Here is a 14,424-nt window from a genome sequence, read left to right as displayed (position 1 = left end):
GGTCTGTATGTGGGATCCGAACCCTCGGCGGGAGCGCCGCCGCACTTCCCAAGCGGCGCACTATCCAGTGCACCACCGGGCTGGCCCAGGAGAGCTCTTTTTAAATTAGAGAAAAAAACAGAGGGATGAAGAGTAAGGCAGTGATCATTTTTCACGCCCTACTGTGCACATTCAGCTTCATGGTGAGACAAAGATTGTATGACACTCTTTTCAAACAAATTCTGCCTAGTGGACGTATCTTTTTCTCTCTCATAATATGAGACTGTTATTGAAATGACCCCTGTAATACTGTGAGGCATATCTTCCCAGATCTATGTATATATATGTGTGTGTATGCTTTTAAATAAAAACTGTAGTATTTTGGGTATTACTTTTTCCTCACATGTCACAAACATCTTCCTGTGTCAATAAAGATTTTGCTTACCTTATTAAGGGCTGCCCAATATTTATCCAATTTAATAAATCCCCTGCGGATGGACATCACAGTGACATCCAACTTTTTGCTATTATAAAGACTGCAATTAAGTGAAATTGCTAGATCTAAGTCCATGTATGCTTTAAAACTGATTATCCAGTATTTTCCAGGTTGTATCAAATTTTACCTCCAGGGATGGGGGACTGTTCACTTACTCTACATACTCACCTAATTATCTCTCAATTTAATCTTTGCCAAAAGAAAAGGCGGAAAATTGATAATTTTATTTTAATCCATACTTCTTTTAAAGATTAATTAACATTTTATTTTGTCATAGGGGCCTTTTTTTTTTTTTTTTTTTCCCTTTGTCAGTCTTTTCTTTTGTGAGTTCAGGCTTTCACATTATACTTAGGCCATCACCTCCCCAGCGTTTGAAAAATATTCTTATATTTTCCTCCTGTATTTTTTTTAACTTTTAAAATGAGTGATGGAGTTTGGATGTGCTGTCCTCCCAGAATTCATGTGGAAATCTGAACCCCAATGTGGCAGTGTTGGGAGCTGTTTGAGGCGCGGGGGCAATTCCTCAAGAATGGATTAATGCTGTCCCTGGGAGAGGGGGGCAGTGAGTGAGTTCTCATTGTATTAGTTCCTCCCTTGTCTCTCTCTTGAGTCCTGTCACCATGTGATCTGCTCATACCCAGAAGCTGCTGAATTTGGTGACAGCAAGCAGATTTGTAGCCTTTTGTGTGATGCTGCTTTCACTTTTATTGCTGAGCAGTACTCCACTGATGCACATTTGGGTTGTTTCCACATTTTAAATGTCGTGACTAACTCTGCTAGAATATTCATGTATAAGTTTTTGTTTGAACAGCTATTTTCAATTATTTGGGGTATATGCCTAGGAGAGAAACTGATGGGACATTTGGCAATTGTAACTGTCAAACTCTTTCCCTAAGTGGATGTACCATATTTAATAGTAAAAGTTCGAATATATCTGGAACTTATTTTTTATGCATGTTTTTAGGTAGTAATCTATTTTCTCCCCCAAATAGAAATAGAAGAATATATGCCCATGAAGGTTAAGACTCTCTTGTTCAGCACTGTACCCCAGGGCCTAGAATAGCACCTAGCAGAGAAGTAGACACTCAAATGTTGCTTGAATGAATAAACCAATGAACTATACCAATACTATTTAGTGAGTAATCCATCCTTTCTTCACTGATTTGAAATAACATCTTTATTAAATATAAATTCTCATATACATGTGGGCCTACCTCTAGGTTCTGCTCAGTTCCACTGATCTATTTGTCCACTTTTATGTTTACTATTATGCTTTGTAAATTCCTGTGGCTTTAGAGCATGATTATATATCATATATTACCAACTTTTAACCCTTTGTCATATTTACTCCCAGAGAGAAATGATGAGACAGATAGACCAAGCTATTTCTTGCTTATTTTCTTTGCAAACTAATTGCCTATAACACTTGAAAACCTCCCCTTCTTCCTCACTGGTAACTTTGCCAGTAACTGGGACAGAATGTATAGAATTCCCAGGAAGTCAGGGTTAGTAAGAGAGTAAATTTGGTTGGGGAGGTGTGTATATTGGAGACAAGTGAATTAGTCTGTACATTATATTGAACTTTTTGCTCCTTGTTCTTGTACGGGAACTCCTTCTATATTTATTGACATAAAAAAGATCCCTTCCTCATGCCTTCTCTATTGTCTCTCTGTCAATCCACCTCTTTCAACTCCCACCACAATAGGCTAGTACTGGTCTGTTGGAACCAGCTCATACCAGCCCATAAGAGTCAACTGTTAAAATTTCAGGAAGTTTGCTAGCTGGTTGATGCCATGTTAGTTGCTTGAAATCAGCCATACTAGGAGTGGGTAATCACACCATGGAAACTGGCAAACAGAACAAACCAGGGCCTCCCTGTTCTCTGAGAACTGGTTGTTAAGTATGTGCCAGCACACCACTGAGTAGGTCTATCATAATGTTCTTTCCTTTCCTCCTGTCTTACTCTAGGTTGCATTCACAGTATAGACATACCTTGAATACATTGCAGATTTGGTCCAGACCACCACAACAAAACGAATTTCACAATAAAGCAAGTCACACAAATTTTTTGGTTTCCCAGTGCATATAAAAGTTATATTTACATCATACTGTGGTCTATTAGGTATGCAATAGCGTTATATCTAAAAAAAAATGTAAATGCCTTTAATTAAAAAAATACTTTATTGCTAAAAATTGCTAATGATCATCTGAGCCTTCAGCGAGTCACAATCTTTTTGCTGGTGGAGGGTCTTGCCTCAGTGTCAGTGGTTGCTGACTGATCAGGGTGGTGGTTGCTGAAGATTGGGGTGGCTGTGGCAATTTCTTCAAATAAGACAAGAGTAAAGTCTGCCATGTTGATTGACTCCTCCTTTCATGGAAGATTTCTCGGTAGCATGTGATGCCATTTGATAGCTTTTGACCCACAGTAGAACTTCTTTCAAAATTGGAGTCAGTCCTCTCAAACCTTGCCCCTGCTTTATCAACTTAGTTTATGTAATGTTGTGAATCCTGTGTTGTCGTTTCAACAGTGTTCACAGCATCTTCACCAGGAATAGATTCCATCTCAAGAAACCACTTTCTTTGCTCATCTATAAGAAGCAACTCATCATTTGCTAAAGTTTTATCATGAGATTGTAGCGATTTAGTCACATCTACAGGCTCCACTTCTAATTCTAGTTCTCTTCCTGTTTCCACCACATCTGCAGTTACTTCCTCCCCTGAAGTCTTGAGCCCTTCAAAGTCACCCATGAGGGCCAGAATCAATTTCCTCCAAACTCCTGTCAATGTTGATATTTTGAGTTCCTCCCATGAATCAGAAATGTTCTTAATGTCATATAGAATAGTGAATCTTTTCCAGAAGGTTTTCAATTTACTTCGTCCAGATCCATCAGAGGCATCACTAACTATGGCAGCTATAGCCTTACAAAATACATTTCTTAAATAATAAGACTTGAAAGTCAAAATTACTCCTTGATTCATGTGCTGCAGAGTGGATGTTGTGTTAGCGGGCATGAAAACAACATTAATCTCCTTGTACATCTCTAGCAGAGGTCATGAGTGGCCAGGTGCATTGTCAATGAGCAGTAGTATTTTGAAAGGGATCTTTTTCCTCAGCACTAGGTCTCAACAGTGGGCTTAAAATATTCCGTAAACCATGCCGTAAACAGATGTGCTATTATCCAGGCTCTGTTGTTCCATTTATAGACCACAGGCAGAGCAGATTTACCATCATTCTTAAGGGCCCTAGGATTTTCTGAAGGGTAAATAAGCACTGGCTTCAAGTTAAAGTTACGAGGTGCATTATCCCCTCACAAGAGAGTCAGCCTGTCCCTTGAGGCTCTGAAGTCAGGCACTGAAAGCCCTAGATGGCATCTTCTTCCAATCTAAGGCTGTTTTGTCTACAGTTAAAATCTGTTGTTTAGTGTAGCCACCTTCATAAATTATGTCAGCTAGATCTTCTGGGCAACCTGCTGCAGCTTCTACATCAGCACTTGCTGCCTCACCTTGCACTTTTATGTTATGGAGACTCTTTCTTCCTTAAACCTCATGAACCTCTGCTTGCCACACACTTTTCTTCTGCGGCTTCCTCACCTCTCTCAACCTTCATAGAATTGAAGAGAGTCAGGGCCTTGCTCTGAATTAGGCTTTGGCTTAAGGAAATGTTGTGGCTGATTTGACCTTCTATCCAGACCACTAGAGCTTTCTCCATATCAGCATTAAGGCTGTTTTGCTTTTTTATAATTTGTGTATTTAATGGAGTAGCACTTTTAATTTCCTTTAAGAACTTTTCTTTGCATTCACAACTTGGCTACCTGTTTGGCACAATGGGCCAAACTTTCTGTCTATCTTGGCTTTCAATATGCCTTCCTCACTAAGCTTAATCATGTCTGGCTTTTGATTTAAAGTGAGAGACATGCAACTCCATTAAATCTGAACATTTAGATACCATTGCAGGGTTACTAACTGGCCTAATTTCAACATTGATGTGTGTCAGGGAATAGAGAAGCCCAAGGAGAGGGAGAGAAATGGGGGAACATCCAGTCAGTAAAGCAGTCAGAACACAAACAACATTTATTCAATAAGTTCACCATCTTATATGGGTGTGGCTCATGGTGCCCCAAAACAATCACAGTAGTAACAGCGAAGATAACTAATCACAGATCACCATAACAGATATAATAATATGAAAGAGCTTGAAATATTGCAAGAATTGCCAAAATGTGACAGAGAGATAGGAAGTGAGCACACGCCGATAGACATGCCTGATGCAGGGTTGCCGCAAACCTTCAATTTGTTAAAAACGAAGTATCTGCAAATCACAATAAAAGGAGCTGCAATAAAATGAGGTATGCCTGTATTCAAGGGTCCATGGGGTTCAAAAGAAATGTTGGGAGCAGGATTAGTAAAGCTCTTGGGAAAGAAAACTTGAGGATAAGTTGTACGTATCGCTCTAATGACTTAAACTAAATTTGCTTCTGTCAGCTGAGTACTTCAGGGATCAGCGCCTACAGTCAAGAAGAAATCTTACCTGAGCCATTATGGATCTTGGTTACTGAGTCCAGATGTGTAAGGCTAAAGGGACAAAATAGTTTAGGTTAGTAGCAAAGCAGCACCAAAGGGAAAACAAAATTGTCATGGACTATAATAAAATAATAAACTGCCTCAGACTTTTGCCAACCGGATTGAATGAATATGTATGAGTTAAATTCCCATTAATTTTTAAAAAATAATTTTGAGGATGTAATTTTACTCAAAAATTCAAGAGATAATTGTGAAATTACTGTCTCTCACTAAGATGTTGTGGTGTACCCAGCTTTTTCAACTAAAAAAGAAAGCGTTTTTGTACTCGAAGGATCCAAAGTAGAGCAGGAGAGAAACAAATGTTAAACAGATTGTTATCATACAGTGTGAGAAACTTTATGACAGGAGATTGTTATAATGCTTTCTCACAAAGTGGTCAACGGAAAGGGGGCTTAAGAGTTGAGCTACTAAAGGTAAAAAGAGAGAAGAGGAAAATAGAGACTAGGCCCGAGAAGCAGAGCAGAAGAGCAAAGAGGGAACTACCTGTGGATCCTCCTATACGCATCCTGTTCCTCTTGGCACAGGATCTTGGGCAGCTCTACTGCTGATTCAAGGCACACTTTCCCAATGGTGACATGCGGTACAATATGGATTGGGATCTCGATTCTCTCATACCTGTAAGGCAATCAGTTTAGGTCAGTTTTTAACCTTGAGTTGTCATAATCAGAAGTTCTCTATAGTTTTAATTGAAACTTTGGGATACAGTGTGCTTCAAGGATTAAACATTCCTATAATTCACTTAGTGTCTCAACTTCAAAGTGGATACAGTTCAAACTGGGTTCATCTGGGAAGCAAATTGGAAGTCCATTTGCAAAGCCAATATTCTCTAGTCCCATAGAGAATCTGAGGCCACTTCTGTAAACTTAACAGAGGCTTTCAGAGCTTAAGTTCCTCGGGCCCTCTCTCCAAACAAGGGAAATGGCTAATTAACACTGTTTTCGGTTAAGAACTTGCCAGGGAGATTGAACAAATTGATCACAAAGCCTGGGGAAGAGAAACTTCAGACTCTTCAATGCATCCATAACACTCATTATGTAGATGGGATCACTCACATAAATACTCCCTTACTCTAACTTAGTGTTCATCAGTGGTCCTTACTTTCCATTCTCTCTCCTGGTAGAAAATAGGTAAGAAATTAAAACATTCATGGTTTCATGGTAGAGTGGGAGAAATAGATATGTTTGTTACTAAAGTCAACCAATCTACCTCTACCCACTTCTCACCCCAAATGCACCTAAACTCCACCCAATGGCAGGTTCAGTGGAGAATTTGGTTGAGGGTCCCTGGCACCATGAGACCCACTGGCACATGGTGGTAAAACAGCATAAGATCTAGCTGCCCCGTCTCTCATCCCCATCCAGTAGAGTATGTGTAGGTCCCATACCACAACCTAGATGGAACACAAATGATGGAAAACTACAAGCACCGTTCCCCAACTCACACGCAAGTAGTCAGGGAAGAATTCATGAAAGAATATGTCATAGCTGCTAGGTGGTTGGCAGAGGCCCTTTGGAGTAATTCACAGTAACTATTATTACTGATGTTCCCAGAAACCTTGAAAAGTCAATATGCAGCTGCCATTAGTCTGCTTAACAGGTTTTCCCTTTGAGTTTGTCAGGTGTATGAGCAGAAATGGTTACAATGGTCCACTACCTTTGGATACACATCTTCATAAATTTCTAGAAGAAACTGCTAGAGCTGCTCTTAGGTTACTCAAAACTATAATCCTAGGACTTAGGTAAATAGAGATCCAAAGCTTACACCAAATTCTGCTCCTGCTAATGAACTAGATGATTAAGACCAGTTCACCTGTGGAGAGCAACTAGAACAGCTAGGTCAAATAAAACAGCATCTGCTGGAAGTGACTGGAGAAGCACCAAAGCAATGAGTAATCGTGGGGCCAACATCTGGGAGAAAAGGAAAATCCTGACAGAAGGGCCTGACATTTAGGGATAGTTTTCCTAGAAAGGAACCTGCTGATTCCAGGGAAGGATGCTTACAGGCTGAGAAGTTGAAAAGAGTTTTCAAAAAGACTTATGGGTCTAGAGTGACAAAATTGGAATTCAGGGACTGTCATGGTAGAGAGGCTCTGGTAAACTGTCCCTAGGCTTTGGGTTGGGACTTCAACAGTATACATACTAGTAGTAAAAAGAGACCAGCCTGCCTGTACAGAGACCACAAGCCCAACTTTGAATAATCTCAATTCCTAATTAGACTAAAGTGATCTGGTAGTTCTGCTTACCACTTAGGATGTAGAAGGTTGCCAAAGCCCATTGCTCCCATCATAACAAGAAAACAACAGATTAAACAATGTATAGATTAAAGAAAAGATACCAGAGAGCTGTGGATACAAACAGAAGTCTAAATGAACTACATTCCAGAGACAAACAATGAGTAGAGGAGTATAGAACAGGGGCCACTATTCTCCTTGGGGGCATCTGTCTTGTTTGGGGCATAGACAGATAAAGGATGGGGCTTGCCATACACAGACAAACTTTGCTGGGGTAAGGAAAAACCAATGGGGCTTGTAATAATCATGTGGGCTGATGTGACAGACTGAAATCTGTAGAATCCCAAAACACTAAGTTAGCTCTCCCTTCCTGCTGATTTTACCCCCACAGTTCTTACTACGAATATGGAGGCATAGGAAGCTGGGACCTGAGCTGGAAAGCAGAAAGAGTAATCTTCATTATTTCATGTTTCTTAGATCTAAAATTCCTGCTGGGGGTGGAATATGTAAGGTAGATCTCGCACTGTGCTCAAATCCCAGCAAACCAAAGTAAAAGAGAAAATAACCAAGATAACAACATAGCTATGACTCAGGTAAATTCTGATTGGTTAGAAGTGATAAAACTGTCATCCTAGCTACTTCATACAGGAATAGCATGTCCTTTCAAGTGAATAATAATACTTAGCCCAATATCTATGGGTCTTTTAGTAGCTCTGCCATGGTATATCTTTCTTCATTCCTTCGCTTTCAGTGTTTGTCTCCTTACAGGTGAAGTGAGTTTCTTATAGGCAGAATGTAGTTGGGTGTTGTTTTTTATCCATTCAGCCACTCTATATCTTTTAATTAGATAATTTAATCCATTTATATTCAAGGTTATTATTGATAGGTAAGGACTCACTTCTGCCATTTTGTTAATTGTTTTCTCATTTGTATGAGTCTGTTTCTTTTGCTTACAACACAATACCAGAAACTGGGCAATTTATAAAGACCCAGGGAACACATCTGGTGAGGGCCTTGATGGCGACTCAATATCAATGCAAAATGGCTGAAGCGAGAGAGAGCTAACTCCTCACTCATTCTCATGAAGCCATCATAACCACGTCCATGACCACCATTAAACCATCAATGGGTTACTCCACTTGTGAGGATACAGACCTCACAATCTAATCACCTCTTATAAGACCCACCTTTCAATTACTATAATAGGATTTCCCACACTCATAACACTGTCACAGTGGGGATAAAGTTTCAATGAGCTTTGGGTGGACATTCAATCTACAGCATCATTGTTTTGTAGATCCTTTGTTCCTTCCTTACTCTCTTGTTTACTGTTGTGGTTTGGTGGCTTTTTGTGGTGCTAATCTTTGATTCTTTTCTCTTTCTCATTTGTACATCAGCTGTATTTCTTCATATTGCTGTGTAATAGATCTCCAGAATCTTTTCATATTGCAGAACTGCAGCTCTCTACCCATTAAATAACTCTCCTTTCCTCCCTCCCCCCAACTTCTGATAATCACCATTCTAATTTATGTTTCTAGGACTTTAACTACTTTAGATACCTTATGTAAATGGAATCATACAATATTTGTTTTTTTGTGACTGGTTTATTTCACTAAGCATAATTTCTTCAAGATCCATCCATTTTGTTGCATTTGACAGAATTCCCTTTCTTTAAGGTTGAATAATATTCCATTGTATGCATATACCACATTTTGTTTATTAAATCATCCATCAATGGACATTTTTGTAACTTGCACCTCTTGGCTCTTGTAAATGATGTTTTAAACATGGGTGTGCAAATATCTCTCCAAGATCCTGCTCTTGATTCTTTTGGATATATATCCAGAAATGGGATTGGTGGATCATACGGTAGATCTACTTTTAATTTTTTAAAGAACCTTCATACTGTTTTCCATGGAGGTTGCTCCATTTTACATTTCCACCAATAGTGCAGAAAGGTTCCAACTTTTCCACACCCTCACCAAATGCTTGCTATTTTGTTTTCTTGATAACAACCATACTAATGGGCATGAGATGATATCTTGTGGTTTTTATTTGCATTTTTCTAATGATTACTGATGTTGAGCATCTTTTCATATCCTTGTTGGCCATTTGTATACCATCTTTGGAGAAATATGTATTCAAGTCCTTTGCTCACTTTTAAATTGGGTTATTTATTTATTATTAAATTGTAGCAGTTCTTTATAGGTTCTGGATATTAACTCCTTATTAGATACATGATTTGCCAATATTTTCTCCCATTCTGTAGGTTTTTTTCACTCTGTTGATTGTTTATTTTGATGCACAGAAGTTTTTCAGTTTGATGTAGTTTCATTTGTCTATTTTCGCTTTTGTTGGCTGTGCTTTTGATGTCATATCCAAGAAATCATTGCCAAATCCAATGTCATTAAGCTTTCCCCCTATGTTTTCTTCTAGGTGTTTTATAGTTGGGGGTCTTATGTTTAGGTCTTTAATTCATTTTTAGTTAATTTTTGTATATGGTGTAAGATAAGGGTCCATCTTCTTTCTTTTGCATATGGATATTCAGTTTTCAGAACATCATTTTTTGAAGGGACTGTTCCTTCTCCATGTAGTGGTCTTGACACCCTTGTTGGAATTCATGTGACCATATATATGAGGGTTTAATTCTGGGCTCACTATTCTGTTCATTTGGTCTCACATATGTCAACCTTTATGCCAGTACCAGAGTATTTTGATTAATGTAGCTTTGTAGTTACTTTTGAAATCAGGCAGTGTGAGTTGTCCGACTTTATTCTTTTTCAAAGTTATTTTGGCTATTTGGGGTCCCTTGAGATTCCATATGAACTTTAGGATGGATTTTTCTATTTCTGCTAAAAAAAACAATATTTCTGGAATTTTGTAGTGATTGCATTAAATCTTTAGATGGCTTCGAGTAGTATGGCATCTTAACAATATTAAATTATCCAATCCACAAACACGGGATGTCTTTCCATTTATTTGTGTCCTTAATTTCTTTCAGCTACATTTTGTAGTTTTCAATGTAAAAGTCTTTTTCCTACTTGGTTAGGTTTATTAATAGGTATTTTATTCTTTTGTATATTATTGTAAATGGGATTATTTTCTTAATTTCCTTGTCTGATTATTCATTGTTAGTGCATAGAAATACAACTGATTTTTGTATCCTGCAACTTTCCTGAATTTGTTTGTTAGTTCTAACAGGTTTTCTTTTTTTTTTGGGGGGGGGGTTCTGCATATAAGATCATGTCATCTTTGAACAAAGATAATTTTACACCTTCCTTTGCAATTTGGATGCCTTTTATTTCTTTTTCTTGCCTAATTGCTCTAGCTAGGAATTCTAGTCCTGTGTTGAATGCCCATTTTTAAACTAACCTGTTTGTCTTCTTATTGTTGTGTTTTAAGAGTTTTTTACATATTCTGCATGCTATAACATTATCATATACATGATTTGCCACTATCTTTTCCCATTCCATAGATTGTTTTTTTCACCTTCTTGATAATGTCCTTTGATGCACAAATGTTTTTGTTTTTTATCAAGTCCAATTTATCTGTTTTTTGTTTTTGTGCCTTGTGTATTTGGTATCTTACCTAAGAAACCACTGCAAAATTCCAGGTCATGAAGATTTACCCCTGTGTTTTATTCTAAGGGTTTTGTTGTTTTAGCTCTTGTATTCAGGTATTTGATTCATTTGAAGTTAATATTTGTATACTGGGCGAGGTAGGAGTCCAACTTCATTCTTTTGCATGTAGATATTCAGTTGTCCCAGCACCACATGTTGAATTGCCTTTTCTTTCCCTGTTGAATCATCTCAGCACACTTGTTGAAAATCAGCTGGCCACAGATGTATGGGTTTATTTATGAACTCGTGATTCTATTCCATTGATCTATACATATATATCTTTTGCCACCTTTTATTGTTTTTCTACAGGTTTCTGAAGCTCTGTCCCTTTTTTCCCCAGTGTTTTTTTTCCTGTCTATTGTTCTGATTAGATAATTCTATTGATCTGTCATCAAGTTCACTGACTCTTTCCTTTGTCATCTCCACTGTGTTCTCACTTTTAATCTAGTGAGTTTTTAAATATTCTTATATTTTTCAGCTCTAAAATTTCCATTTGGTTCTTTTATCTTCTATTTTTTACCTGATGCTTTCCTTTTAAATATTTGTTTCAACATTTTTTTGTAATTGATAGCTTTAGCATTTTCATAATGGCTGATTTTAAAGTCTGGTCAGGTATTTCCAACATACGTGTCATCTTGCCTTTTGTGTCTGTTGATTACCTTTTCCCATACAAGATGAGATTTCTGAGGTTCTTAATTTACTGAGTAATTTTGGTTTGTATCCTGGTTATTTTGGATATTATATTATAAGACTTTGGATCTTGTTTATACCACTTCTGTGGTATTTTGAATTTTGGGGTCCTTCCCCAACCCACCTATTGTTATTTGCTTTCCAGAGTTCACAAATACCTAGGCCTGGCATACTGTCCAGGTTGTATAGTTGAGTTCAATGAGATATAGGGGTGGCATGTGTTTATTTCACCTTATATGCAAAATCATCCAATGTTTTGAAATTCAATAATTTACTTCTAAATAACCCCTGCATCAAATAATAAATCAGAAGGCAATTGGAAAATAGTTTGAACTGAAGTACAGTTTAAAAAAAAAAATAAAAATTAGAGATGTACCTAAATCAGTGCTTGGAGGGACATATGGCTACTTGGTTCTTTTGAAAAGATTGATAAAATTAATAAATCCCCAGCAAGATTGATCAAAAAGTGGAGAATACATTACCAATGTAAGAATGAAAAGGGGGAAATTGCTTTAGATCCTACAATCTTTAAAAAGATAATAAGAGGATATTGTTAATAATGTAAATTAAGTTTTTAGGGTACATTCCTATAAAAGCACACCTTGCCAAAACTAAAAAGATACAGAAAGTCAGAATAGTCCTAAATCTTTTAAAGAAACTGAATTCATAACTTAAAACTTTTCATAAAGAAAACTCCACACCAAGATTGCTAATTGGTTATATTCTGTCAAACATTTAAAGAAAAAAAAGTATCAGTCTTATACAAACTATTTCAGAAAATTGAGATATGGAAACACTTCCTACTTCATATAATGCAGCTAGCATAACGCTGATATCAAAACCTAGCAAGGGTGTGTAAGGAAAACAAAATTATGGGTCAATCTCAGTTATGAACAGAGCTATAGAATTCCTAAAATGATCAACCTACTGAATCCAGTGATACATTTAAAGAGATAATACATGATGACTAAGCCGGGTTTATTCTAGGAATGAAAAGTTGGTTTAAGATTCAGAAAACAGTCCATGCAACTTTGCCACATTAAAAGTGTAAAGGTAAATAATCATATGATTATCTTAATAAGTGAAGAAGAAGCACTTGATAAAATTCAACAATAATTCATGAGAAAGTCTTAGGATACTAGGAATAGAAGGGAACCTCTTTAATATGATAAGAGCTATCTACAGAAACTCTACATTAAACACCAGAGATAATGGTGAAATTCTGAAATCACTCTCTTTGAGATTTTATTCAGAAATTTTACTAAAAGACTGAGCCAGTATAAGGCAAGAAAGTGAAATAAAAAGACGTAAGGATTGGAAAGGGTGAAATTATACTGCCCTTATTTATGGAAGACATGACTGTTTACATAGAAAATCCCGAGGAAATTCAATCTGCAGATAAATCATTAGAATTAATAAGTATATTTAGCAAGGTGCTGGATATATATATCAATTTATTATCTAAATAGCCAGCACCAATTAGAATATAAAAATTTTGAAAAGATATCAATTACAATAGCATAAAACGCCAAATTCCTGGGAATAATGTCAATGCAAGATGCGCAAGACTTCTGCACTGAAAAATATAAAAGATTATTGTGACGAATTAAGTGAGGTCACAAAGGTCCAAAAATAGCCAAGATAATCTTGAAGAATAACAACAAAGGGAGAACTAACAGTACCAGATATCAAGACTTATTATAAAGTTACAGTAATCAATACATTGTGTTACTGGCACATGGATAGACACATAGACAAAATGGAATGGACAAGAGTCCAGAAATATACTTATACAAATATATGGACACTTGATTTAAGCCAAAGTGGCAAGGCAGCAATAAATAGTGCCATGTCAATTGGATATACAAATGGGAAAAAAGGAAACTAAACTCCTGTCCCATATCATATCCCAAAGTCAGCTCTAAGTAGATTATAGGTTTAAACATGGCAAAACACTAAAGAATCTCCATGGGGTAGGGAAATATTTCTTAAGTAGTATAGGACACTTAAAAACTCTAGCCTGAAAAAATGGAAAGATATTTTGAACTATTATGTCAAATAAACAACTTAGGCTCATCAAATTTCTATTAAGATAGTAAAAACCAGGCCAGAGGCACAGAGAAGATACTTGGAATAGATATAGCTGACAAAGAGCTTGTATCCAGAATACATTAGAATTCTTTCAAAGTAATAAAGTTAAAAAAAAAATGGATGGCTTATACATGAGAGTATATCCAAAAGGCCAATAAACATTTGAAAAGGTACTCAACCTAATTAGTCACTGGAAAACTGCAAATTAAAACCACAACGAGATACTACTGCTCACTCACCAGAATATGATGACTGAGAGAGCATGGCTGGTGACATATGCAAACTATGAAGGGCTTCAGGTTCTGGGCTTTATTCTGATGGCATTAGGGAGCAGAACCATTTAGAAAGGCTACAGCATGGATATCAGATTGGAAGGAAGAAAGAATGGAACACAATAGAGGGGTAGAAGGGAAATTAACATTAAAGAACTTTTTAAAAGATAAGAGATTGAAAATACTACTTATCAGCATCTATGAGATATATTTAAAACAAAGATAAGTGGAAAATTCATACCCTTAACCACTTATATCAATAATAATAAAAGACCAAATATATATTCATTAATTTCCAAACTCCAAACACTATGACAAAGCACAACAAAGTAACTAAAATAAGACATAAGGAAGGAAAGAATGAACATAGAAGAAAAATGAGGCCAGGCATAGAAAAAATAATCAAATAAATAAAAACGATTGTTTTGGAGAAAGTTAACAAAATCAACACACCACTAGCTAACA

At 36.8% G+C, this 14,424-nt stretch overlaps 1 protein-coding gene across 3 annotated transcripts in view; it reads right to left on the bottom strand.

Annotated features, from left to right (window-relative positions):
• Nucleotides 1–14,424, bottom strand: part of BRCC3 (BRCA1/BRCA2-containing complex, subunit 3) — a 77,212-nt gene that overhangs the window by 2,255 nt on the left and 60,533 nt on the right. For 2 of the 3 annotated variants that reach the window (XM_008587940.1, XM_008587942.1), the window contains 2 exons: nucleotides 5,540–5,671; nucleotides 5,004–5,047 (listed from right to left, as the gene is read on the bottom strand). In XM_008587940.1, the coding sequence (XP_008586162.1) occupies nucleotides 5,004–5,047; nucleotides 5,540–5,671 (176 nt within the window). Of the gene's footprint in view, nucleotides 1–4,524; nucleotides 4,785–5,003; nucleotides 5,048–5,539; nucleotides 5,672–14,424 lie in introns of those variants that run through there. The other variant, XM_008587943.1, reaches the window with a different exon arrangement.

This window comes from Galeopterus variegatus, unplaced genomic scaffold, assembly GCF_000696425.1.
Source record: "Galeopterus variegatus unplaced genomic scaffold, G_variegatus-3.0.2 Scaffold4604, whole genome shotgun sequence".
Taxonomy (NCBI): domain Eukaryota; kingdom Metazoa; phylum Chordata; class Mammalia; order Dermoptera; family Cynocephalidae; genus Galeopterus; species Galeopterus variegatus.
The sequence above is the reverse complement of the archived record's forward strand: the minus strand, read 5'-3'. Positions and strand labels throughout refer to the sequence as shown.